Source organism: Cibotium barometz, chromosome 7, assembly GCF_041138505.1.
Source record: "Cibotium barometz isolate CiBa-2024 chromosome 7, ASM4113850v1, whole genome shotgun sequence".
NCBI lineage: Eukaryota > Viridiplantae > Streptophyta > Polypodiopsida > Cyatheales > Cibotiaceae > Cibotium > Cibotium barometz.
Window position 1 is genome coordinate 14,674,791 of NC_141052.1, and position 24,942 is coordinate 14,699,732.

At 44.4% G+C, this 24,942-nt stretch overlaps 1 protein-coding gene across 1 annotated transcript; it reads right to left on the reverse strand.

The window, feature by feature from the left end:
* Nucleotides 1-1,026: 1,026 nt before the first annotated feature.
* Nucleotides 1,027-23,179, reverse strand: LOC147636721 (calcium-dependent protein kinase 13-like). The gene is made up of 7 exons (XM_086800203.1): nt 22,546-23,179; nt 21,176-21,319; nt 3,031-3,183; nt 2,835-2,950; nt 2,543-2,710; nt 1,712-1,936; nt 1,027-1,626 (listed from the first exon to the last, which is right to left on the reverse strand). The coding sequence occupies exons 1-7, from the start codon at nt 23,087-23,089 to the stop codon at nt 1,507-1,509; spliced, it is 1,470 nt and encodes a 489-aa protein (XP_086656329.1). The 5' UTR covers nt 23,090-23,179; the 3' UTR covers nt 1,027-1,506.
* Between the last annotated feature and the right edge of the window lie 1,763 nt (nt 23,180-24,942).

The following is a 24,942-nucleotide window of genomic DNA, read 5'->3' on the forward strand; positions in this document are numbered from 1 at the left end:
TTTCTCCACCCCATTTTCCCACAGAATTTACAAAGCTTTATTTGGCTTCCAATGGACCCCTTGCTTATATATGCTTAATCTTTCATATCTTGGAGGTACCCTATGTTCTAACTCTCATTGCATACAAACTTGAAACTTGCGTGATACTGCAACTCATAATGTAGAGTCTAATTATTACCTTAAGAATAACTCTTTAGATTGGTGTGGGTTGTTCAGCATTATGATTATAAGTTATAAGTTACATTAATGCCTATGTAATTGCCTTGCAGTTTGTGGCTTCCATTAACTTTTTTTGGGCTAATGATGAGAATCAAGAGACCAGCTTGTCATTAGTTTCTCTTCATAAGAGATCTCCTTTCATGCCCCATGTGCAATGAAGGCAGTAGAGAAGCAAATGCATAGAAAGAGGACCTAACACCTTTTGTGTGGTGGGGCCACCAACTAGGGCTCTTGTATGTGGATATGGATATGCAATGGGCAGAGAAAGTGTCCACACCCACTCCTATCCCATAATAGCAAAAGAGAGAGCTGCCTATCTAGTATAAAATATCAACACTTTCCCCATTCCTGGGGTTCCTGACCACACTAGTTTCCTCTCTAGTGAAAACAGAAAACCATCAGAGACACCACCAGCTATAAAAACCATTACATGCCAATCTTACCTCTTCATTAACAGTACTGCATCCAAGTGAACAAAAACCTCCTCTTGTAATATGACATGTACCCAGCAACCTTGACCTCCACAAATGCTCTTCCACTTACTATTCAAGCATATTGAAACCATAAGTCATGTGAACATACACACTTAAACCACTACAATGTCCATAGAGTCAAATGTAGCAAAACAGTGTAGCATGACTAGAAAGCTTCTATTAGTCTTGTTTGCAGAAGACTCTTGAAAAAATAACCAGCAGGCCCTAGCCCCAGTGATAAACGCTCGAGCCTGCCAATGAGCAAGTACAGGGTTTGAAACCCTTGCATCTAAATATAGTGACTAATCTCTCCAGAAAAAAGAAAAACCAGTTCTTAAAAAATCAAAACTCTCTTCTAGTATTTGTTTTAAATTTTGTTAAAATCTTTTGATGCTATGTCAAATATGAATGATACAACAAGCCCATCTCACGGAGTCCTGACTGAACTTGTGATGAATTTTACATGGTTGTCACTCTTCTTTTGCTGTAGTAGAAGTGTACTAACCTTAGAACTACAACCTCAGAAGAAACTATGGCATTTGGTATGTCACACAGTGCTCGTATGCAACAACAGTGTTGAGATCTGCAGCCAGTGCTACTACTACATTCTCACCCAAACCTACAAAGCAACAAGCCTCTCCATTTATGCACACACACACACACACACACACACACGGGTGTTTGAGGTGAGCCTTTTTACATCACACGCAAGCCAACCGACCACATATGATCCGTATGACCGCAATGTAAGCGCAGATTGAACCTGGGATCTCTTGGTTGGGAGCCCAAAGCACTGCAGATAAAAACACCATCTTCAACTCTTCTCAACCATCAACGTGTCCCTTAGAAGACTGTTTCTGAGGTTTCTTCTGCCTATCCCACCATTGCCCCTCCTCATCATAGCAACGAACTCATTATAATCTATGCTTCCATCCTGCGGGCACACACATCGTCCTGTTCAGTGACCTGGATATTAAATCTAGAGCTTGATTTTTGAAAGCATAAGCAACTAAAATTACCTTGTTTTGATCAATTTCTTTGATTATCTCTTCAATCTCTGCATCTACCATCCTATGCTCAAGGCAGGCCTGTTGCAATTCGTCAACTGTGATATATCCACTGCCATCCTTGTCAAAATACGAGAATGCCGCAAACAGATTTTCCTCCCTCTCAATTTTGTTAAGATTTAGAGTTGCCGTGATGAACTCTTCATAGTCTATGCTGCCACTGTTGTCAATGTCTGCCTGCAAGGTGAAAGATAAAGAGGAAAGTTATGTTCATATATGAATGAATGAGTTAAGTATGCACGTATGTATGTATATGTAAGTAAGTATTTGTGTAGTATGTGTATATGTATATATACACACATACATATGTATGTGTGTATATGTAAGTATTTGTGTAGTATGTGTATGTGTGTATGTAGCATAAATATGTATGTATATTAACATGTAAAAACGAATGTTACATAAGTGTGTGTATGCCGTGAGTATATCTGCGTTGTATTGTATAAATGTATGTGTATACATTAAGTATGCATGTGCTTGCATATGTATACACATACTAACACATGTATGTATACATATGTAGGCATGTATGTGTGTGGCTATGTATACACATGCTAACACATTATGAAAGCACATATGCTTCAACAATTTGTTAGCTTAGATACCTGCATGCATGTGCGTAAATATATATATACATACTAAGTTTGTTAGCTTGATACACATGTATTGATGTATGTATCTATGTATGCATGCATGTATGTATGTGCATGTTACAGAATCTTCCTGTGTGTGTACGTTATATGTATGCCTGCAGAGATACAGAAAGCACATTAAGCAGCTTACCGCTTCCATGATGGTTTGGACCTCATTGTCCATCAGACCAGAGCCGAGCCTTTCCAGTCCATCCTTCAGTTCATCGAAAGTAATGGCACCACTATTGTCTGTGTCCATCATTTTGAAGATCTCCTTCAATCCAGCAATCTCTTCTTCTGATAACCTCTCAGCTATGACCTGAAAAAACACGAGCAAAGCAGTGAAGCTATCCATGCTCCCGCATTGGTCATGAAGCTTGATTTCATAGAGAAGCCCCACGCTATCTAATATGCGATGACATTCATATCTGAGAAAAAGGTACCCGGAGTGCTATCTTTTTCATCTTATTCATTGCTATGAACTGCTTCATTCGAGAGAGTATGGCAGGGTCAAGGGGACGGTCTGGAGCTACACCATCCTCCTGAATCCATGGATGGCCTAGAACACATATAAGCTTTAACAGTGAGCTCTTCAACAACAGTGACTGTTGCTAAACTGAGACAGGGATAGGTTCTTACAAAGGACATGGTAAGCAGTGAAACGTCTTGAAGGATGCGGATTAAGCATGTTTCTAATCAAGTCCTTTGCACTTTCTGAGATGTTTGGCCATGGATTTGGATCAAAATCCAAAACTCCCTTAAGTACCTGCTCAAAAATCCCTTGATCCGTGTCTACATATTAACAGATCAAAGCATATAAGTATAATTGACCCAAAATGATTACAGAGAAGTGCATAACATGTTCCTGGGCTACAACTTAAAATAAAAACAGATCCCACCACCACATCAATATCAAGCACAAGGTCGCATCCTGAGCATTAGTTGCCCAAAGGCAAAACAGCACAGTAATGAAATGGCTGCTGAGGGCTATCCTGAACAGCTCAAAACGGTGCCCCTCTTGATATATAAGTTGGACAGGTCATTATTTTTCCAAGGCCAAGCTTAACGTGTAGTATATTGTTGATAGATCTCACAGGGTATTTTTCTGTGATGATGCCTCATCAGAACCCAATTACAAGACCTTCACATGGTGATGTGGTGAGGACACATGGCAACAGCATTACCCAATGCAAACAATCAGCTTGTCACCTCCTATATTACCTGGGCCATCTAGGCTAAGCTTATAAATACAGTGCCACATTGTGACACTCGTGCCACCACACACACACACAATCATATTGATCTCTTACAGAAAAATGTGCAAAAGAGATGCAGCAGGGGAAAAAATTGCTACTAAAGGTGGATCTAACTCAGGGAAAAAAAAAAAACAAGTGTGTATATATAAACACATGTGCTTACAAATGTAGTAATGCCAGAATAGCCCACGATTCTTTGAAGTACTCGGAAGCACAACTGAAAATATACAAAGAATAGGAAGAGAGGAAAGAAAATGAAAGTGCACGACTTACCTGTTGTGTACATGTGTACTGCTCAACTGAAGAAAGATGAAATATTTACAAAGAAACCTGCCAGATCTGTTGAAAACTAAACTTCATACTGATGTAACTGTGAATAGAGCAAGAAACCCTTCTATAGTCCTCTTATTTGCTGGAATCTGCTACAACAGGAAGCCATGAGGTGCTAACTACCCCTGTTCAGGCTGATCTGCTACTCTTGACAACTTGGATCTTCTCTCCCTTGGCTGGACGCCCCAAGAGACTTGTGGAAGATGTGTAGAATGGGGAGAGAGGGGTCCTATTTATAAAAGACGAAGGCCAACAAAGTCAGCTAACTTTGAGTTAATTTACAATAGTTGTGATAACCTGTGTTTTGCTTTAACTGCATTTCTTTTGTCCCTTTTTAGATTAATGCTTACAAGATGGACTGTTCTCTACAAAAACCTATCCCTATCTCTACCCTATACATATCCTCGTGATGTCATGGTGCATGCATCTAAGAACTGATGCATGTGGCATCCCCACCTGGAACAAGACACATGCAAATGAAAAGCTCGTTATTTCCCAAACATTAAAACCCAAGTGCAATCTTAATCCATGAGAGTCTTCTCAGAAAGCTTCAAATCATCAACTCCATCATGCATAGCATAGACTACATGCTATGGTATCCCCACTCACGTCATCAATGCCCAAGAGTAGTGAATGTTCATGCATAAACATGTGTCTACTTTAGTAGACAATCTTCATAAACAAACGACTGTATTGAGTTTTTCACTTCTTTGGAAGTGAAAGGAAGACTCCGCCATGCTGAAGGCTAGGACTAGAGAAAAACACACATACACACGCACACACAAAGCTGGTCAAGAGAATGCACCACTTAAGATAGAAAGAATTAGCATGAACTAGCTCACTAACGTTGTTTCCTCAAGAATAGGTTCTTCTAATAGTCAAAAATAAATAAATGTCTATGCTGCAGACTATATCCCTCCAAAGCCACAAAAAACCCCCTCATATGAGGTCTATAAACCAAATAACAAAAGGAGGAAGAAGGGCTCCTGGCCACTTTCGAAGGGAAGCTGCATCGGCAAGAGAGGGGGGAGGGAACACCAAGTACTGCCAAATAGCCCTTGAAAAATAAGTGTCTGCGCTCCTCCAAAAAGGAAACAAGCTATAAAAAACCCCTCATACAAGGTTTGATAAACCATAACAAAAGGAGAAAGAAGGGGAGGGGGGGGGGGGGCGCTGATACCTAAGCACACCGCAAGGCTTCCCCCTGCTGCTCCCCCCCAACACCCCCCCCCCCACCCCGACTCACACCCTTTGGGGACGTTGGGAGTGTGTCTCGTTAGTGACTTGGATGCAGCAGCCGTGCTACCTTCCTTTGCACTTGGAACCAAAGTCTTCACTCCAGAGAAGGGGCGGGATAGGGGGAGAGTCTCCGGACTTATCTGGCAATACTTGCCCTTAGGTTCTCGTAGTAGTTATCGTTTTCCACGACTTAGGTGCGCCCACCTGTATGTGTTTTTTTATCCACCCATAGGTTTACCACTTGAACTATCACCTCATTGGTTGCCCACCGCAAGGCTCATGTGAGCAAGTAGCCAAAGAAAGAGGGTAATCTTCCAAGGCATGAATCTCTCCCAATGCTAGTGCCGAAAATCCATGAGGAGAGGTCTTGTGTGAACCATCTCACTTGTAGGTACATGTGGACATGAGTTTGCTGCCGAATAGGCGGCAATCCACATGACCCTTGGCGTAGACATAAGTCCTCTACCAAACAGGCATCATGTCCACATGACCCGTGGCGTAGACATAAGTCCCTTGCCAAACAGGCATCATGTCCACATGACTCTCGGTGTAGACATAAGTCCCCTGCCAACCAAGCGACTTGCACTCCGTGTTGATACACTGACCACACACCTTGGAGGAGACCTTGGAGGACTCAGGTGTGTAACTTAAGATAAGAAACAGGCATCATGTCCACATGACTCTCGATGTAGACATAAGTCCCCTGCCAACCGGGCAATTTGCACTCCATGTTGATACACTGACCACACACCTTGGAGGAGAGGTGGGCTCAGGTGCGTAACATAAGATAAGAATCACTCGCATACATAGATATCCTGGTGCTCCATAAACATTTCAGCTACACATAGTTTATAGGCATTTCGGCTGCCAATAGAAATCCATAGAAAAATCCTTGATCCATGAGTTGTTATGTGCTCCATGAATCCAATACATCCCAGTGAAGTATAATTATCATGTATAGCATAGATACTAGGGTTTTCAACCACTCAAAATGTTTCCTTGAAACAACTCAAGGCAAACAATTCACTCTTCTCCTTGTATACACATACAAGGCTAAGCACTTATCCTAAATGCATAATTGCTAAACACAAAACAAACAACAATGAAAAAGTGCTTCTCTCTTGTTTGTCAAGTTTGTCATGATTCAGGAAGAGATTGCTATGGCCTTCAATAGAATAACCCAAATATCGATAAACTGGTCCAGACACAAAAGCAAAGTCTATGCTTCCAAAATAGATTACACGAAATCATATAACCGTATGCAAAATATTCTTCTACTCATTACTGCTCATGATGCATGTTTGCTTCCATAAGTAAATAGGCTCGCAACATTTAACTATACTAATAGCCAATGTTTATACCCCAATAGGAGTGTCTTTACACGAGTGTGAATACCAATGTAACTCCGAGTGGGGCAGAAGGGGTTCACTTGGCCATTAATGCAATTAAACACTTAACTTGGCACAACTTTAAACATATACCACTTAATTCCACAAAACTATAAAAGAGAGATGTGCAGATTTAACACCACATAGAGCCCGGAATGGACCCCCCCTCCCCACGGGCCCGCCCTTGCAAGTATTTTTATTACCCAAGAAATCATGTACAAGCTTTGGGGGAGCACACTCTCCAGATTTATTCACATACAACCATGAATAATTCATATACACGGGTTGTCATCAAAAAGCCCCATGAAAATGCCAAGAATATGTATATTCCGTGTGGATACCGACCAACATGGCTTATCCAATAGCCCACATAGCTGTCCATAAACCCGTATGGCTGAATCATAAGCCCATAAAGCTGGCCATGAACCCATATGGTTGAATCATAGAATAAAGTTGTCCATGAACCCGTATGGCAATAGCAAGTGTACAATGATTGTCCATATATAACCAATCAAAAAGACAAATGCCAAATGGCTGAAAATCATAGTCCAATGGCAATAGTCATAGTCAAAAAAGCAGAAAGTCAAAATTAGTCGACCACAAGCCAAGGGCACCATTGGAAAGAGGGGACTGAGCCGGATCAAAAAGCTAAAAGCCACTTTTTCAAAAAGTAGCTCTAGGGCCAAAAAGCAAGGCCCTGAAGCTAGAAAGGCAAAAAATCAAGAACTTTGGCAAAAGATGAGCAATATTTTATTATTATTAAATATATATACCTAGATGAATCCAGGAACATGTCCAAATTCACCTTTTACGAACGTGCATGTTATATACTCATGGTAGTCAACCCACAAGACTATATAACTATCAACTCCACTATGCATAGTATGGCTCATCCTCATCCTCATTCTCTGAGCACCATCATGTTCTTCCCAGGGCCGCCGCCGCCTGTGTAGCGCCACCCATAGCCACCAGCACTGCTAGCATTTCCTCCAGATCCTCAACAGGGAGGGGATTGGCTATCAGACTCGTATATCCGCCACCTTGGTGTTTGCTTTTTCGAGAAGCTTCTTGAGGATCTTCCTACAAATTGGGTATTGAGTTTTCCTCAACATCTTTGAGATTTGGGATTTGGACTTGGATTTTGGATCTGGTACTAGCCCAGTGAGAGATTCTTGTGGGTCATCCCCGTGGTGTGCTCGGCATTAGAGATCGACGTCGACATCGACTTAGATATACTACATTAGCATATTTGTTTGCTTTTGTATTCATTGTTGTATTGATCCTAGCTAGCATGAAGTCACAACTTCCTCAAAAAAGGGTAGAGGCTCACGGAAGTAGATGTGATCTTTGAAAGAGTCAAAGGATGATGGCAGCTTACCAAGCAGTTTATGGATCGGGTTGTTGATCGAGCTCCCATACTCCTCAAGCTGCTTCTTGATCCTTGTGAATTTCCAAATCTTATCAATGATATTATCTGAGTCACTGATGGTAATTTTCTGAAGATCCGCCTCCAACTTAGCAATCTTCACGGAAGATACTCTCCCGAACCTCCTCTAAATCTCATTCCACATCTGACTGGCATCACTCCGGGAAGATATGAATTGTGCCTGGATAGATGGTGTCATACAATGGATGATGATGAGACAGGCCCGTGCATCCAGAACTCCACGAAACACGAGATCCACCAAGTGAGGAGTGGTGACAGAGTGCTCCTTCAAGACGCAATTGCGTATAAAACGACCAAGTATGGTAGTTGGTAGCAATCAGCTTCATGGAATCACTCACTTGAGGGGGTGAATAGGATGGCACATGGGAAGGGGTTGGGATGAGGGTTTGTGGGAGGGGAGAAACAAGAGAAGTGGTGGTGGTGGGGAATATGGAAGGAAAAGAAGCAGGAATCTGGGAATAAGGTAGAGAAACAGGAAGCTGGGAAAAAGATCCCTGTGAATTTGGGGCTTGGGATCGGGGAGAAGAAAAGAGAATCCCCGAGTGAGAAGAATGACTATGACCAGAAGCCATATCTCCGATAATGCAGCAGAATCCTCCTCTTCAACAAAGCTGATCAAAAAATCAGCAAACTCCTTCTCGAAAGCTGAGTGCAGCCAAGAGAAAGGAAGGAGAAGAAGGGATGGGAGGGTGGGAAACCAAAAGGAGAGGTAAGAAATGACTCGGGTTAAAACCCTGTTGTAGCACCAAAATACGGGGCTGAGATCTGAAAACGCAGATCTCAGGCTGAAAACGCAGCACCTTTGTGGAAAACGGAGCTCCTCTATGGAAAAACGCAGCTCCTCAATGGAAAACGCAGCTCCACAACAGAAAGCACAGGTCCACAGCAACAAACGCAGCTCCTTTGTAGATGTAGATGCGGTGGATCTTTGCCTACAGCAGTAGATGTAGAAAACGGAGGTCCCTTTGCAACACTGGGCTCTAATACCATGAAAGAATGGCTGTAAATCAGAAAAAACAGCAAATAGATCTTGCAAAGAAGCACATGTGCAAAAGAACTGAAGTAGAAAGCTTGTTATTTGCTGAAGTAGAGCACGAGGGCTGCCCGTAGGTGCATACAACCAACAGCAATGGCTGAATAATGAAGTGCTAATGATGCTAACCCAAGCCACCTATTTATAGGTTGGACAAGAGCTGGTCGGCCAGCATAAAAACAGTGGGCTGGCCGACTATGCAAAAAAAATACTAAAATAATGTCTAAAAAATAGACAAAAATAGCAGAAAAATATCTAAAATAAGATGAATGCATGGCCTCATAAATCTGGCCAGATACAACATGAAATATGCACATATATGCCCAATCTGGAGATGATAATGCCAACAGTTACCGCTATATCAGGGGAGGTCATGCGGATGCAAACCATGGTTGGGTTTGTACCAGTCTTGTGTTTAGCCTGTGATTTAGGTGATTTCCTAGGGCTAGTTTGAGCATGAGTGCCCCCCACACACACTCTCATACATAGATTTCCATGTCCCTCTCTCTCTTTGTGCATGTTTTGTATTTCTCTGTTGGCTGCAACATTGTAATGGAATATTTGTCCTAGACTTGGCCGACACCAGGTCGGCCAGTCCATAGAAGGTTTCCAGCCCTATAAAAAGGCACACTTGCTCAAGGCTTAGATCATTCAGTCCTTTCTTGGGCTGCGTCATAGATTAGCATTAGATTAGGTGTTTCCATCTTTTGATGGGGCAGCCATGATTTGTACACCTTTTTGCTCTAAATATATTGAATACTCAGCTATCTCTCTCTCCCTTCTCTCTATCTTTTGTATGCGTTTTTGCATCAAGCATGTTCTAGGATGGTGATTAGGACTAAAAGAAGACTCCTAGAGCTTTTGCAAGTTACATTGGTATCAGAGCATCATGCTCGACAAGGCTAAACACTAATTAAGTCCCAGATGAAGTTGCACAGTCCAAGGAAAGGAACACAAGACATGGAAGGAGTTCCTAGGAGGTTGGTTGGTGGTGTTCCACAAGACCCAAGGGGAATCGTAGTCCTATGAATCCGGGCACACCAGGAAAGGCTTTCAGGCAATGGTTCCAAGGGAGGATGATCCTCCAAGGGGTGGAGTGAGAGTGCCAGACTCAATACTCAAGAAAAGAAGACCAAAGAAAGTGTTCAGGGACAGGGCATGAAGGATGGAACAGATGCATAGATCTTCATCAAAGTTGGGAGTGGATTTGGAGACTGGGCAAGTTTTCAGTGAAAAAGGTTGCCAGGAAGGAAAGGATGACAAGTTTGGGAACTTTGTGAATAGACAATGGGATGATGACTGTCATCCAAGAATAGAAGTTGGAATCCCCTCATCAAGTTTAGCAGAGGGGGATGTCATGTATCAAACATGTGCAAGCTAATTCCCAAGACTAATCTTTGAAAGGCAACAAGGTAAAGAACAAGAACAACACGAGATTTAGGAGCTTGTGCTGCTACTTTGGGCAGGAGTACCTTTTGTGGAGAGGACAGGAGGCTATTGGCCAGATTTTGGAGGAGTGTTTCTCTATCGGCTGCAACATTGTAATGGAATATGTGTCCTAGACTTGGCCGACATTATGTCGGCCAGTCCATAGAAGGTTTCTAGCCCTATATACGAGCACACTTGCTCAAGTCTTAGATCATTCAGTCCTTTCTTGGATTGCGTCATAGATTAGCATTAGATTAGGTGTTTCCATCTTTTGATGGGCAGCTATGATTTGTACAATTTTTTGTACTATAGAATATACTGAATACTCAGCTATCTCTCTCTCTTCTCTCTATCTTGAGTTTTGCATCAAGAATGTTCCAGGATGGTGTTTAGGGCTGAACGAAGACTCCCAAAGCTTCCACATGTTACAAGGGCACACTCCTATTTGTGGGTGCATGCATGCTTTGTATATCTCTATTTAAGGGAGCGCTTGTTTAATGAAATCAATCGATTTTCTAATCAAATTTGTGTTTCTTCGTCATCTTGTCAAGGTGTAGATGTACAAGCTCTTTGAGCTGTAGATTAGGGTTAGGTTTAGCTGATCAAAGCTCTACCCCAATTCAACACAATCAGCCAGTGATGAAACTCAACCATTGTTTAATGAAATCAATCGATTTTCTAATCAAATTTGTGTTTCTTCGTCATCTTGTCAAGGTGTAGATGTACAAGCTCTTTGAGCTGTAGATTAGGGTTAGGTTTAGTTGATCAAAGCTCTACCCCAATTCAACACAATCACCCAGTGATGAAACTCAACCATTGGATATTTAAGTCGGCCATTGGGACATGGAACCACCATGTGGGCTATTGAATAGCCACGTGATAACATTTGGAAGGGTTTTGAAAGAATTGTAAGAGCTTTAAAGCCCCTTTTTGTGCACTATGGGAGAGTCACTAGAAGGATTCGGAGTCAATTATAATCGCTTTGGAGATCCTACCGGTAAGTTGTTGGTGGCAAGAGCTTTGGAAAGACCTACCACCTAGATGGCTTGCTAGAGAAAACATGCAAAACCCATTGGCAAGTCGTGGAAGCACAGGATAACCTACTAGGCAAGTAGCCCCTTAGAGGATTCTACATCGACTTGGTTTGGGCTGGTATGTCATATCTTGAAATCCAGTAATGTGGGTAGACAATTCTTTGGGTGCACGTGAAGCTTTAGATTCAAGTATAAATACCCTTGTTGGCAATAAAGAACAAGGAAGAAGGGGAGGGAGATGGCCCATCTTCAAACCCCAATGTGGTGTACATATGCATTGACACTAGCACAATGGACTTTCTAACTCAAGAGATTTGCCTAGAAGAAGCATCTTCACAATCATCTACCTGCCCCAACTAAAAATATGACTCCTCACCTTCGGGTTCATCGACCCCTTGGGCTTCCAAGCCATCTAGGTAGCTTCACCAGCTCTAATTCATTGCCCGCCGCCAATTCCATGAAGACAAAAAGTCGACTTCTGGCTAAAAAGCAAGCAGACTACTAGTTGCACACAAACCTGCTTTTTGCTTTCTACATCATTGCCATAATTTTCAAAAAATCACATGCTCTTGTGGCCAAAATAGTTGCTTTCCTTCAGAATTTATGGTGATGAGTCCTAAAATGAACTGAAAACAAGCTTTGGAATGCCACGAACAACCACCTATAGCAAGTAGATTGCAAAGTACCAGAAAGATTTGTAAAGCGACGATGGATTGGATGGGTGAAGCAAAACAATGGCCCTGCAAGAATTAGTAGGTGGATTAGAAAGTATAAACCGGCCCAAAATTTACAAACATAAGAGAGCACCCCTTTGCTTTTAACGCAATTCCAGCCTGAGTTCATGAAAAGGCTGTTAGAAGTCATCTCCTGTCTAGATTTATACACCAGGGCCTTTGTTGTGGGTGTGCCCGCCCTTATCAGGTGTTTTATCATTTTTCCTCACTCCCCGTATTTTTCCCCTATTTTTCCCATTTTTTCTGAGGCTTGGGAGGGCTGCCAGAGGGTGCCAAGAGCAGTACAGTGCTGGCCGACTGGATGTTTATCAGTCGTGGGCACTCTTGCTGCTGGTCGACTGGTTTTGATCAGTTTTGGGCACCAGATTGCTGGCCGACTGCATTTATGCAGTCGTGGACCTTTTTATCAGTCGTGGGCTTTTTCCTTATGCTGGCCGACTGCCCTCTAGGGAGGTATATATAGGTCCTCAGCCCCCATACCTCATTTGTATCATATTTCGGGATCTTCTTGTGTATATAGAGCAGAGTTACACGCCTACATCTCTCTCTCTCTCTTGTGCTGTTTTTCTGCCTGCGTTTTTGCTCGTGTTCCCAGATTTGGTCATCGTCTCCGCTGCGTATTCTGACATGGTATCAGAGCCTAGGCTCTAGATAGTTCTTGGGATTTGTGTGAGCAAGAGGGGGACTGTTTTGTGACTGATTGGTGGACTGTTTTGGGCTGATCGGGAAGAGGAGAAGCAAGAGGAAGGCGGGCTGATTTGCTGGACAGCCACTTGCAGGTATTAGTTCTTCTTTGTTCCTACCCACCCACCCTTTTCAGAGTACATCCCCGCTATGGCAGATCTGTATGAGATGGCCGAGAGACATGTGAAGATCCCGACACTCCCCACGTTCCCGGTGGACCGTCAGTTGGACGGGAGCAACTACGGCATATGGAAGTTAATGGTGGAATCTGTTCTGGAGTCTTACGACCTCGCCGATTTCGTCGTTGTTGGTGTTCCACGGCCGGAAGTAGAGGAAGGGGAGTTACCGTCAACCCGAAAGGACCGGGAGGCCCAGACGCAGATGTGGGATCGCGTCAACGCCAGGGTCCGTTCGTTTATTTTCCTCAACTGCACACCGCAGGTAATCAATCATGTAAAGCACATGACGCTGGCCAGAGGTATATGGCAGCATTTGGCCTCACTTTACAACAGGGTATCGCCCATGAAGAGGATTTCCTTGGAAGTACAGATGCGGGTTATGAGCCCTGCAAAGTCGTCAACGATGCGGGAGCATATTAACAAGCTACAGGCTCTTCAGCAGGAAGTTCTTCAGGCTGGGAAGGAGATATCGTCAGAGGACATGGCCATAACGTTGCTGTCACACTTGCCCTCTTCGTACTCTGCATTTTACTCCTCTTTGATTACCAGTGGCAGGCTCAGCACCATCACGTGGGAGGAGCTTGTGCCCATGGTCCTGGACCAGGAGGAACGATTCACGAACCCTCCTCAAGGTGGAGGTTCGGAGGCCTTTACTAGCCAACGGTCGAAAGGCCGTAACTCGGGCAAAGGGAAGGCTTCATCGGAGAAGTCTTCTGAGAAGAAGTCCGACGCTGACCGCGAGAAACTGAAGGCAGAGCGGACCTGTAATGATTGTGGCGAGAAAGGCCACTACTGGAGGCAGTGTCCCAAGCGGAAGACCGAGAAGGGTGAAGATTCCTCAGCAGCAATCATGAAGACTCCAGCTTTTGTGCACCTGGAGGTGATGGACACCGATGTTTCATTTTCTTCAGGCAGGGAGGAGATTGGAGGACTCTCCGCAACGGATACTCAGGAGTGGATTCTCGATAGTGGTGCTTCCAGGCACATGACTCCTTCCCGTTCCGGTTTACACGATCTCTGCAGGTGTTCTGGTCATATTCTTACTGGGGATACGTCCACTATCCCAGTTCACAGTGAGGACAGGATGGAGATAGTTCCCGACGGCAGAGGGGGGAAGCATTCCTCCCAGGTGTTGTATGTTCCGGCACTTGGTTTTCATCTGTTGTCAGTGCATCAGGTTTGCAAGACTGGCGTACGGGTGGAGTTTGATGAGCATTTTGTTGCTCTCCGGGACAAAGCAACAGGCCAGGTAGTTTGGGAAGGTGGAGTGGAGAATGGAGTTTACAGGCTTTCAGCACTCTCTCTCCCAGGTCCTCAGGATTGTGATGAGTGGCAGTCTGGTAATGGCTACTCAAGTGTGGATACGCTGCAGGAGCGGGCTTTCCGAGACCAGGTGGTGGATAGCTTGCTAGTAGATGGCAGCAGTTGGCAGGAACTTTCCAGTACTGATGTTGGTAGTTCTTGTGTTCGTCAGTCGGAGGAAGCTGAACAGGTCACTTATGCTCTGATGTCTCGTATTGTTCGGGACATAGAACCTCCAGTAGATGAGGATGTTCTTTCCGACCTTTCGGAAAGCCAGGCAAGTGACAGGTGCTTACTTGCAGAAGGAGGTGGTTTCTCCAGGCTTTGTGGTTCCGGATTCAGAGGGGGTGGTTGACAGGTTTCATCAGGTTTCCAGGACTTGTTTGTGCACCGTAACAGGTGTTGATCCTTGTGAGCAGTGTTATGTCTCTATGATTCAGAAGCTGTATGGTTCATGGATCTGGTTGATAGACACCGGATTGGACGGGAGCTTCCTGATGAGGCAGTTGAGCTCTTGGTTGCAGATGTCTCTTTGGGAGGCAGGATTGCGTTTCCTGTGGTTTCTGCGGCATGCGAAGGATCATGGACTCTTGTACACAGGGGGGGGATTGTTGGATGGAGTCCGACTCCGCGGTTGGAGTGACTAGGTTTGGGGAGGAGATTCAAACACGAGGGGATCTACTTATGGCCCAGGAGCAGTTTTACGGAGCAGGAGGAGGTTGCATGGCAGGTTTGGGCTTCCACTGCAGGAACCCATAGTCATCCAGAGGCACTTTGTTCGTGAACAGATCGTTGATGATGACATCTTGCTGGAGTTCTGTTCGACGGAGGACAGTACGGTGGACCTCTTCACGAAGTCGCTCTCAGGATTTGCTCAGGCGGCACCCCAGCTCCCTGTGGTTGGTTACACAACCAGGAGCTGAGAGGGGGTGTTAGAAGTCATCTCCTGTCTAGATTTATACACCAGGGCCTTTGTTGTGGGTGTGCCCGCCCTTATCAGGTGTTATATCATTTTTCCTCACTCCCCGTATTTTTCCCCTATTTTTCCCATTTTTTCTGAGGCTTGGGAGGGCTGCCAGAGGGTGCCAAGAGTAGTACAGTGCTGGCCGACTGGATGTTTATCAGTCGTGGGCACTCTTGCTGCTGGCCGACTGGTTTTGATCAGTTTTGGGCACCAGATTGCTGGCCGACTACATTTATGCAGTCGTGGACCTTTTTATCAGTCGTGGGCTTTTTCCTTATGCTGACCAACTGCCCTCTAGGGAGGTATATATAGGTCCTCCAGCCCCCATACCTCATTTGTATCATATTTCGGGATCTTCTTGTGTATATAGAGCAGAGTTACACGCCTACATCTCTCTCTGTCTTGTGCTGTTTTTCTGCCTGCGTTTTTGCTCTCGTGTTCCCAGATTTGGTCATCATCTCCGCTGCGTATTCTGACAAAGGCATGTTTTTTTTGGAAAACTTGTTTTCCGTGTCAATATCCCTCCCTCCCACCTAAATTTATCCACATACAGATTTAGCTCCTTATGGAAACAGATGATCTTGCGACATTGGTAGAAAAGCACATGACAAAGGGAAGCATTTCTCCCAATAGCAATTGTGGCTTGAAAGCACTCAGCTGCTCTAATACCAATGTTGAGATCACAATAACCTGGAACCCTCCTAGACTTGAGATCTTATGACGACAATCACCAGAAATTCTAGTCTCCCTCCGACCCACCCCTAAACCTAAGGTCCATATTGCCATGAGTCTTGGCAGTCCCATAGTGGTATGAACACACTAGGTGGGAACACCCTCTTATTTAAGGTCAAAAAAATAAGGCCTTGGTGCCTATAAAAGCATGTATTTGGGTGGATTCATTATCACATTGAGTATCATTTGATTTTAATTTGTGCAAACTTGCTCTCTCTTGGCTTGTTCATCACCTCTCTCTCTCCCTCTCCCTCTTACTTTCTCTCTATCTCTTCATCTTGTACAACCATTGCTATGGCTTAAACCTTCTTCTCTCTCCTTGCTACATCTCTCTTCTAAACACCTCACCATGATGATCTTCAAGCCTCCATAGTTGGATATGTGTGATCTCCTAGATGCCAACATTGTATCAGAGCTAGGAACCACATGCGTTTCTAGGGTTTCTGCGTTTTCTATTGGATTGCCCCACCATCAAACCTGTGTTTTTTCTTCCATTCAGCCTTGCTGTTCTTTGAACTGAGCCGCCATCATTTTCATCATCTAGGGTGCGTTTTTTCTGAGCTGTGGCTGTCCAACCAGTTTGTTGACCTGCAGCCATCTGCTTTTTCTGTTGGACTGCTTGGAGCTCTACAGCCGTCATTATCCTCATCATTAAAAGATGTGTTTTGGTATTGCCACCATTTCTGATGATGATGCTGCCGATGCCTTCGCCACCATGCTGCTGCTTCTACTGTTGCCTGCTGATGCTGTTGCCGCCGCTGGTTCTGCAGCCCCGCCAACAGATTGTCCTTCTTCTCCACGTACCTTCAAGCCTCTACAGGCCTTGGTTCTTCTTCGCTGCCCACGTGAGCGCCGCCCGCTCCACCTTTTGGTGCTCCTCTGCTCCCAAAGGTTCTGCAACATCACATGTGCGTAAGGTACTTAGTGCTCATATCATTAACATTATCATGAAGGAGCTCTTCTTTTTCCTGGGGTCTTGTACCCTGACTATTTTGCCTAAAAGGATTGTAGCCATCAGTACTACAAGCACCATCACGAAATTTGGATTTTGTAATGCCTTGTTTCTGTAAAAGGCTCCTCTCCATCATTCCCTTTTTGCTTCTACTTTAGGCAAGGGGGGGGGTGTTGGTATGCCGAGGTAATCAGTCTTTGTCCCCCAAGCAAGACTTGACCGGGAAAGGCACATCAACTTAAAATTCTATGAAAGCATGCAGTACATATGGTAAAAGTTTATTTTAAGCCTAATAAATTTTTAATTTTTAAATTACTAAAAATAGCATTGCCTTATCTTCAAAGAGACCTGTAAAAAGAAGTTTGTCTCCATGCAAATGGTGTGTAGCCTAGCGGTGTGGGCATGTGACTTAGGGAAGGGAGGTCCCAAGTTCAAATCCCCACAGGTCCCTTATGGTATTGTGGTCACTCTATGGCCCCAAGTTGTAGCCCCTCAAGGTAGGAAAACCAAGCTGCCTCCAGGCATGTGCTAATTGCGACTACAAATGGATGCCGAGGTAATCAGTCTTTGTCCCCCAAGCAAGACTTGACCGGGAAAGGCACATCAACTTAAAATTCTATGAAAGCATGCAGTACATATGGTAAAAGTTTATTTTAAGCCTAATAAATTTTTAATTTTTAAATTACTAAAAATAGCATTGCCTTATCTTCAAAGAGACGTGTAAAAAGAAGTTTGTCTCCATGCAAATGGTGTGTAGCCTAGCGGTGTGGGCATGTGACTTAGGGAAGGGAGGTCCCAAGTTCAAATCCCCACAGGTCCCTTATGGTATTGTGGTCACTCTATGGCCCCAAGTTGTAGCCCCTCAAGGTAGGAAAACCAAGCTGCCTCCAGGCATGTGCTAATTGCAACATCACATGTGCGTAAGGTACTTAGTGCTCATATCATTAACATTATCATGAAGGAGCTCTTCTTTTTCCTGGGGTCTTGTACCCTGACTATTTTGCCTAAAAGGATTGTAGCCATCAGTACTACAAGCACCATCACGAAATTTGGATTTTGTAATGCCTTGTTTCTGTAAAAGGCTCCTCTCCATCATTCCCTTTTTGCTTCTACTTTAGGCAAGGGGGGGGGTGTTGGTATGCCGAGGTAATCAGTCTTTGTCCCCCAAGCAAGACTTGACCGGGAAAGGCACATCAACTTAAAATTCTATGAAAGCATGCAGTACATATGGTAAAAGTTTATTTTAAGCCTAATAAATTTTTAATTTTTAAATTACTAAAAATAGCATTGCCTTATCTTCAAAGAGACGTGTAAAAAGAAGTTTGTCTCCATGCAAATGGTGTGTAGCCTAGCGGTGTGGGCATGTGACTTAGGGAAGGGAGGTCCCAAGTTCAAATCCCCACAGGTCCCTTATGGTATTGTGGTCACTCTATGGCCCCAAGTTGTAGCCCCTCAAGGTAGGAAAACCAAGCTGCCTCCAGGCATGTGCTATTTGCGACTACAAATGGATCTACTCAATGGAAAAAAAAGGAAGGTACATGCCAAGAGGTTGGGATTGAGGCTCAGGCCATGGAAGTGATGCACAAGGATGAGAGAGAGAGAGAGAGAGAGAGAGAGAGAGAGAGAGGGAGAGAGAGAAAGAAAGAAAGAATTAACGTCCACGGAATGCATTGAAGGCATATGGGACCAAAAACCGGTACCTCACAGTCATTACAATGCACTTCGGGGTGCACTTAGGCACAAGCAAAGATTAATGAAAGCCTAGGATGAGAGAGAAAGAAAGAAGAAAGATATATTAACGTCTCCTAAAGGCCGAGGATGAGAGAGAGAGAGAGAGTTATATTAACGTCTACAGAAGACCCCAAGGGCCTATGAGACCAAAAGTAATAGAATGGTACCATGGATATACTGAGCCATGGAAAACTGAAAGACAAAGTAAAATGAAAACTGAGAGAGAGAGAGAGAGAGAGAGAGAGAGAGAGATGTGATACTCAAGCCAACTCAAATAATATTCAGTGTGATAATAAATCCACCCAAATACATGCTAAGCCTAGGATGAGAGAGAAAGAAAGAAGAAAGATATATTAACGTCTCCTAAAGGCCGAGGATGAGAGAGAGAGAGAGAGTTATATTAACGTCTACAGAAGACCCCAAGGGCCTATGAGACCAAAAGTAATAGAATGGTACCATGGATATACTGAGCCATGGAAAACTGAAAGACAAAGTAAAATGAAAACTGAGAGAGAGAGAGAGAGAGAGAGAGAGAGAGAGAGATGTGATACTCAAGCCAACTCAAATAATATTCAGTGTGATAATAAATCCACCCAAATACATGCTTTTATAGGCACCAAGGCCTTATCTTTCGACCCTAAATAGAGGGTGTTCACACCACTAAGGACACTTGACAGGACTCCGTACTAACTCCGAAATATCCAACAAACCCCCCCTTTGAATGATGGAGTTGTATACATAACCTTCAATAGTCCGTACTCCAATACAAGCAAAGGCCAGACATGGATCCCACACCTAGCTCAGAGGCTCATGAACATGGCTCAGAGGTTCATAAAGCATGGCCTAGTGCAAAGGACTCAGAACCTTGAGTTGCTTTTGGGGTGCTAAGCCCACCTACGCCCTCAGCCTCAGCTGAATTGCCTTCCTCCTTTAGGTCACCTAACTTGGGGTTAACACTAGTCTCAGCCCAATTCGGGATGTAACAAACTCTGCCTTGTGGGGGAGGCGCACTTCTCGCGTGTGATGTTTGGGGTGCTGCGTGACAAGAGTTTGTTGGATTTATCCCATATGCTCATGTGATTTATCCCATATGCTTGTGTGAAGGTGCATATTTCCCTCCTCGGCCGCTCTCCTTGTTGAAATTGGGGTCCGTGTTGGGTGCTGATCTGTGCACTCCTGGTGGCTGGTCGTCTATGACATGCTGTATAGCTGTTGCGGCAGTCGTCTCACCCATTAAAGATAATCAGAGCCCAGTTCCATTTTAAACCATTCTCTTTTAGAAGAAAAGTGATTGCACCTTAAGACTGTTGGATTACAGAGGTCTTGAACTGTTGGATTACAGAGGTCTTGACCAATGCACCATCAAGAATAAATGGTTGATACCTAAATCATGGGGGGAGGCAGTTGGGCATTCTCATCCCCCCGTGCCCCTGGATCCTGACTTTTGTGGAGGGAAGCCACCCAGGCAAGCTGGTGACGAGTTGTTGGGCGGCCGTTCTGACATACCCTATGTAAAGCCAGCCAAGTTCGTTCAACCTATTGGCCATTATCAGCAAAAAATGGTAATACTTGTGAGAGGCAGGAGGATCAAGAAAGACCTCCCAGTGTGAGTTATTGCCTGTATTGCAGGAACCTCAGATGCTTGCAAAGCAGGCAACCCAGGCATCTCTTGCTCTGCTCAGTATTCAGCCTTCCACACTGAAATTTGTTCACAACAATTCAGGAAGCGGCTTCTAATTGAAGCCAGGAGCAATACCCAACATTCAGTCCAGAATTCAGCATGCAATTGAAGTCATAAATTATAATATAGGCAGTTACCCTCCTTCTCCCGTTGTAAAGGTAATTTAGTGACTAGTCCTTTCAGTAACTCGCATAGATGTATGTAAGCATGCATTCACGTGTGTGTGCGCGCATAAATATGTGCATTGCGTGCATAGAAGGTAAATTTGAACCTCTCTGACTGGTTCTTGGACACCCAGGACCGGCCTGCCTAGGGCAGCCAAAACCCTTGCAAACCGACCCAAATCCTGTATATTCTTGTCCCTGCTGTCCATTCTCTGAGCTACACAGTAGCTATGCCACCTGTGCCAATTGAGAAAACGAGACATGTGTATAGAAACAAAGCTCTACTCAAAGATAGGCAAATTGTTGTGCATAGTGTACTCTTGATCCCAATACAGGTTCCTATGTCTATGCAAAACAAAAGGAAACCGTGAGACATTCTGGCAGTTGAAATAAAAGCATGTTTGTGTCTCCCTTCTATTGACCATAAGCAAGTCAATTTTTCAAACAAGAATTACATCTTGACTTAGTAAGCAAGTGTAAAAACTGTAGACAAGACAAAAACCAACCTGCCCAGAAGGGAGGAACACCACTCAGTAAGATGTATAATATAACGCCTGCACTCCAAACATCTGCTTGAGGTCCATATGACTTTCGCAAAACCTCCGGAGCTACATAGTAAGGGCTTCCCACCACATCATGAAAAATTTCACCTGCAAGGACACAACAATTCTCCATTCTGATTACATGTTTCACAATGCCCGAATTTCAAAATGCAGAAAAAAAAAAGAGAGTGCATGTAATAACCCAGCAGCCTTGACAGGCGCCATTGGTGATACGTAGCTTGCTATTTAAATAGATATCAGGGATCAGTCCATGAGAAGTTTAATAATCCTTGCTGTTTTGTCACTATCACAGCTAGTGGGTCTAGATTTTGGAGTAGGTACGGAAAGCCCTTCCATTTCTGTGTCACCGTTGTTATATTTGGTGAAAATGGATGCCCCTAAGGGACCCACCATTTTGTGGAGGAGGATGGCTTCAGGGTTAGGGATACGATGGGTTCGCTTCATCCTAGAGCCTGTTCAACTTAAGAAAATTCCCCCTCGTCTTGAGAGGTAAGGGAAAGGGTATCTTCCAAATTTTCATAAAATCATAGTGATTGGATGAAACTATGAATAAAATGCTCTTATATATATATATATATACCTATATGAATCCAGGAACATGCCCAAATTCACCTTTTAGGAACGTGCATGTTAGGGTTCAAAATTGCCTTTTCCTCTTCAACCCATGGTGAGAAGGATTCATGTTAGGGTTCAATCAAAAATGTTTCCCGAGCACTTGATGGCTTACGGTCTTGGGTTGCCATCATTTGGGAAACGTCATCTAGCAGACTGCTCTAAAGATTGTGACACATCGCCTTAATTGGAATGCACTCCCTAGTGGCAGAAGCTGGGTGTCTTACCAAGCTTTCCCACGCCCTAGTTTAGTAAGAATAAAGGAGGCAGCTATATTCATGGTAAACTTGGCCAAGCATTCCCATCACAAGCTTGGCCAGCCACATATGTGCGATAGCAGCTTTACAGTGTGTGAACCTAAGAAGTGGTTTAGTATTTAATGCATATAAATGGGGCATGGGAAAACAGATATCACCATCATTCTGTTGTGAAAACTGAGTAGGCAGAAATCTCACAAATCCAATGACAAACAGGGGTGGCAGTGGGGAGTCAGCCATTCCCCATCGGGTAGCAGCTCATGGGGGGATGGGCTTCCTTTAACCATTCCCTAATGCATACATGATCAAAAGAGTGACCCAATGAGGGCCAGTAGCAGTCTAGAACATAACAATCGCTCACTTACAAAGCAAGAGCAACCAGTTGAGCAGTGGGGTTGAGTGATGGGATGTTGTGTGCATGTGTATCCGTGTCCGCGTGCTTACCCGGCCGGAAGAACATGGAGAGGCCGAAGTCGATGGTCTTGAGGGGTGCATCTTCTTGGGGGCTGGAGAAGAGGAAATTCTCAGGCTTGAGGTCACGGTGCATGACGCCCAGCGAGTGGCATGCCTCCACCACGCCCACAATGGTACGGATGAGGTCGCGTGCCTGCCGCTCGCTGTAATGCCCACGCTGCACAATGCGGTCGAAGAGCTCCCCGCCTGCGCACAGCTCCATCACCAGGTGAACATGCGTGGTATCTTCATAGGCACCCTTGATGGTGACGATGTTGGGATGGCCGGACAGATGGTGCAGGATGTGGATCTCCCGCCGGACGTCTTCCACGTCCTCTTGGGAAACCAATTTGCGCTTGGAGATGGCTTTACAGGCGTACTCCTTGCCGGTTGACTTCTCGACGCAAAGGTAGGTGGTGCCATATTGGCCTTGACCGAGGCGGCGGCCGAGGAGGTAGAGCTCCTTGAGGTTCTCTGTGGGGCGCTGCAAGACGCAGGAAGCGCCCGGTGAGGAGGGATCTCGCAGGCGAGGCATGTTGGCTAGAGCTGCGAGCTGGGCAGAGAGAGAGAGAGAGAGAGAGAGAGAGCGTGAAGTTTTGACCAGTCTTGGCGATCCGTGGGGAAAGCGATGTCAACTCTTTCCTGTCCACTAAAAACATTCTTTGCTATTGACCCGTGCGTCCTTTATGCTCCGCCCATGATCGCGTGGTAGCACCACCAAAAGCTCCCAAAAGCTCCCAACAGGATTAGCGCTCTCTCTCTCTCTCTCTCTCTCTCTCTCTCTCTCTCGCATTGTCCCTATAAATCTCTCTAACTCTAGCTCTCTCTCTCTCTAACTATGTTTCTCTCTCTCCTCCTCTCTCTCTCTCTCTCTCTCTCTCCTCCTCCTCCTCTCTCTCTCTCTCTAACTCACCCTCTAGCTAACTCTCTTCCACTCAAACTCTATCCTCTCTCACTCTTTGTCTCTCTCTAACTCTACCTCACCCTTTAACTCTCCTAACGCTCTCTCTCTAACTCACCCTCTCTATCTAAATTTCGCACTCTAGCTCTCCCACACTTAACTCTCTCTCTCTCTCTCTCATGCTAACTCTCAAACTCTCTAATCTCTCTAACTACTCTCTCTCTCCATCTCTAACTCTCCCTCTATCTGTGTCTCTTCAAGTCCCACCATTGGTCGTATATGCCCTCGTGTTGCATTCTATTGACGTTAATCTCTCTCTCTCTCTCTCTCTCTCTCTCTCTCTCTCTCTCTCTCTCTCTCTTTTTGTGCTTCTCTATAGCTTACTGCTTCTATGTGAGTTGTTACCTTTGTCTCCACTCTAACAATCTAGACACTACTGGGACATACTAACTAAGTTAGAACACCTACCTTGCCAAATTAGTTGTGTCATTCGGGACTTTTGATTGTGCACTTATTGTTTTTTGCAATGCCCATGTGTTGTGCCACTAGTTGCTCTCCGTCCTTTTATTATCACCCAAGAAAGGCTTCAAGCTTAGGAAAGCTTTACCTCTCTCTTGCATCAACAAAGATACAAGAGGAAGCAATACCTCTCTCTCACACACAAGCAAATGCATAGCCATCTCTCACACACTAGTAACTAGATTCCATGAGAAGCACATAACGAATTGCTTGCACACTCACTCTTGCTGGAAATGGAAGCTCTACTGCTTGTTTTGAAAAGAAAAAAAAAAGATCAAGAAGAAAAGCTAAAGCTCTTTACAATTATACAAGCACTTTATGTTCAAGCTTCCCATTAGCCCTTAAGCTCAAATTGAGCTACATTACAATGTCAAACTCTAGCAAAAGTATACAGCTTTCTGTTGGAATTAGGGTTGCAGGAATGCACACACAACTTCAAGAAGATGAGGAAGCTTGAGCACAACACAGTAGTGTATTATGAGTGCCAAAAATGAAAGATAACAAGCCCTAGAAGATAATGGGCGTATATACAATGCACGGGGGAAAAAACCTCCTAGTGAGGGAAAAAGTGCCCCGGCGGTCCTAAGTGTGTTCACACACATCACTACTATAATATGGTAACAAATCCCCCCTGGAGTGATGCGGTGAACAAGAGCTAGCACTCATGTATAGGGAAGTGTCTAGCTATGTGGACGAATCCACAAAAGGGAGTAAGCCCAAAGCTTTGCGAAAAGCTTCGAACTTCTCACGAGGCAGAGCCTTTGTGAAAAGGTCTGCAAGGTTATCCTGTGTTGGCACATAAGCTAAACTGATCTCTCCTGCAGAGAGTCTCTCCCTGACATAATGGTAGTGCACCTCAATGTGCTTCGTACGAGCATGGAACACTGGGTTCCGCGCAACTGCCAATGCGCTCTGACTGTCAGTGAAGATGGTGGTGGCAGATGGCTGCCCAACACCCAAATCAGCCA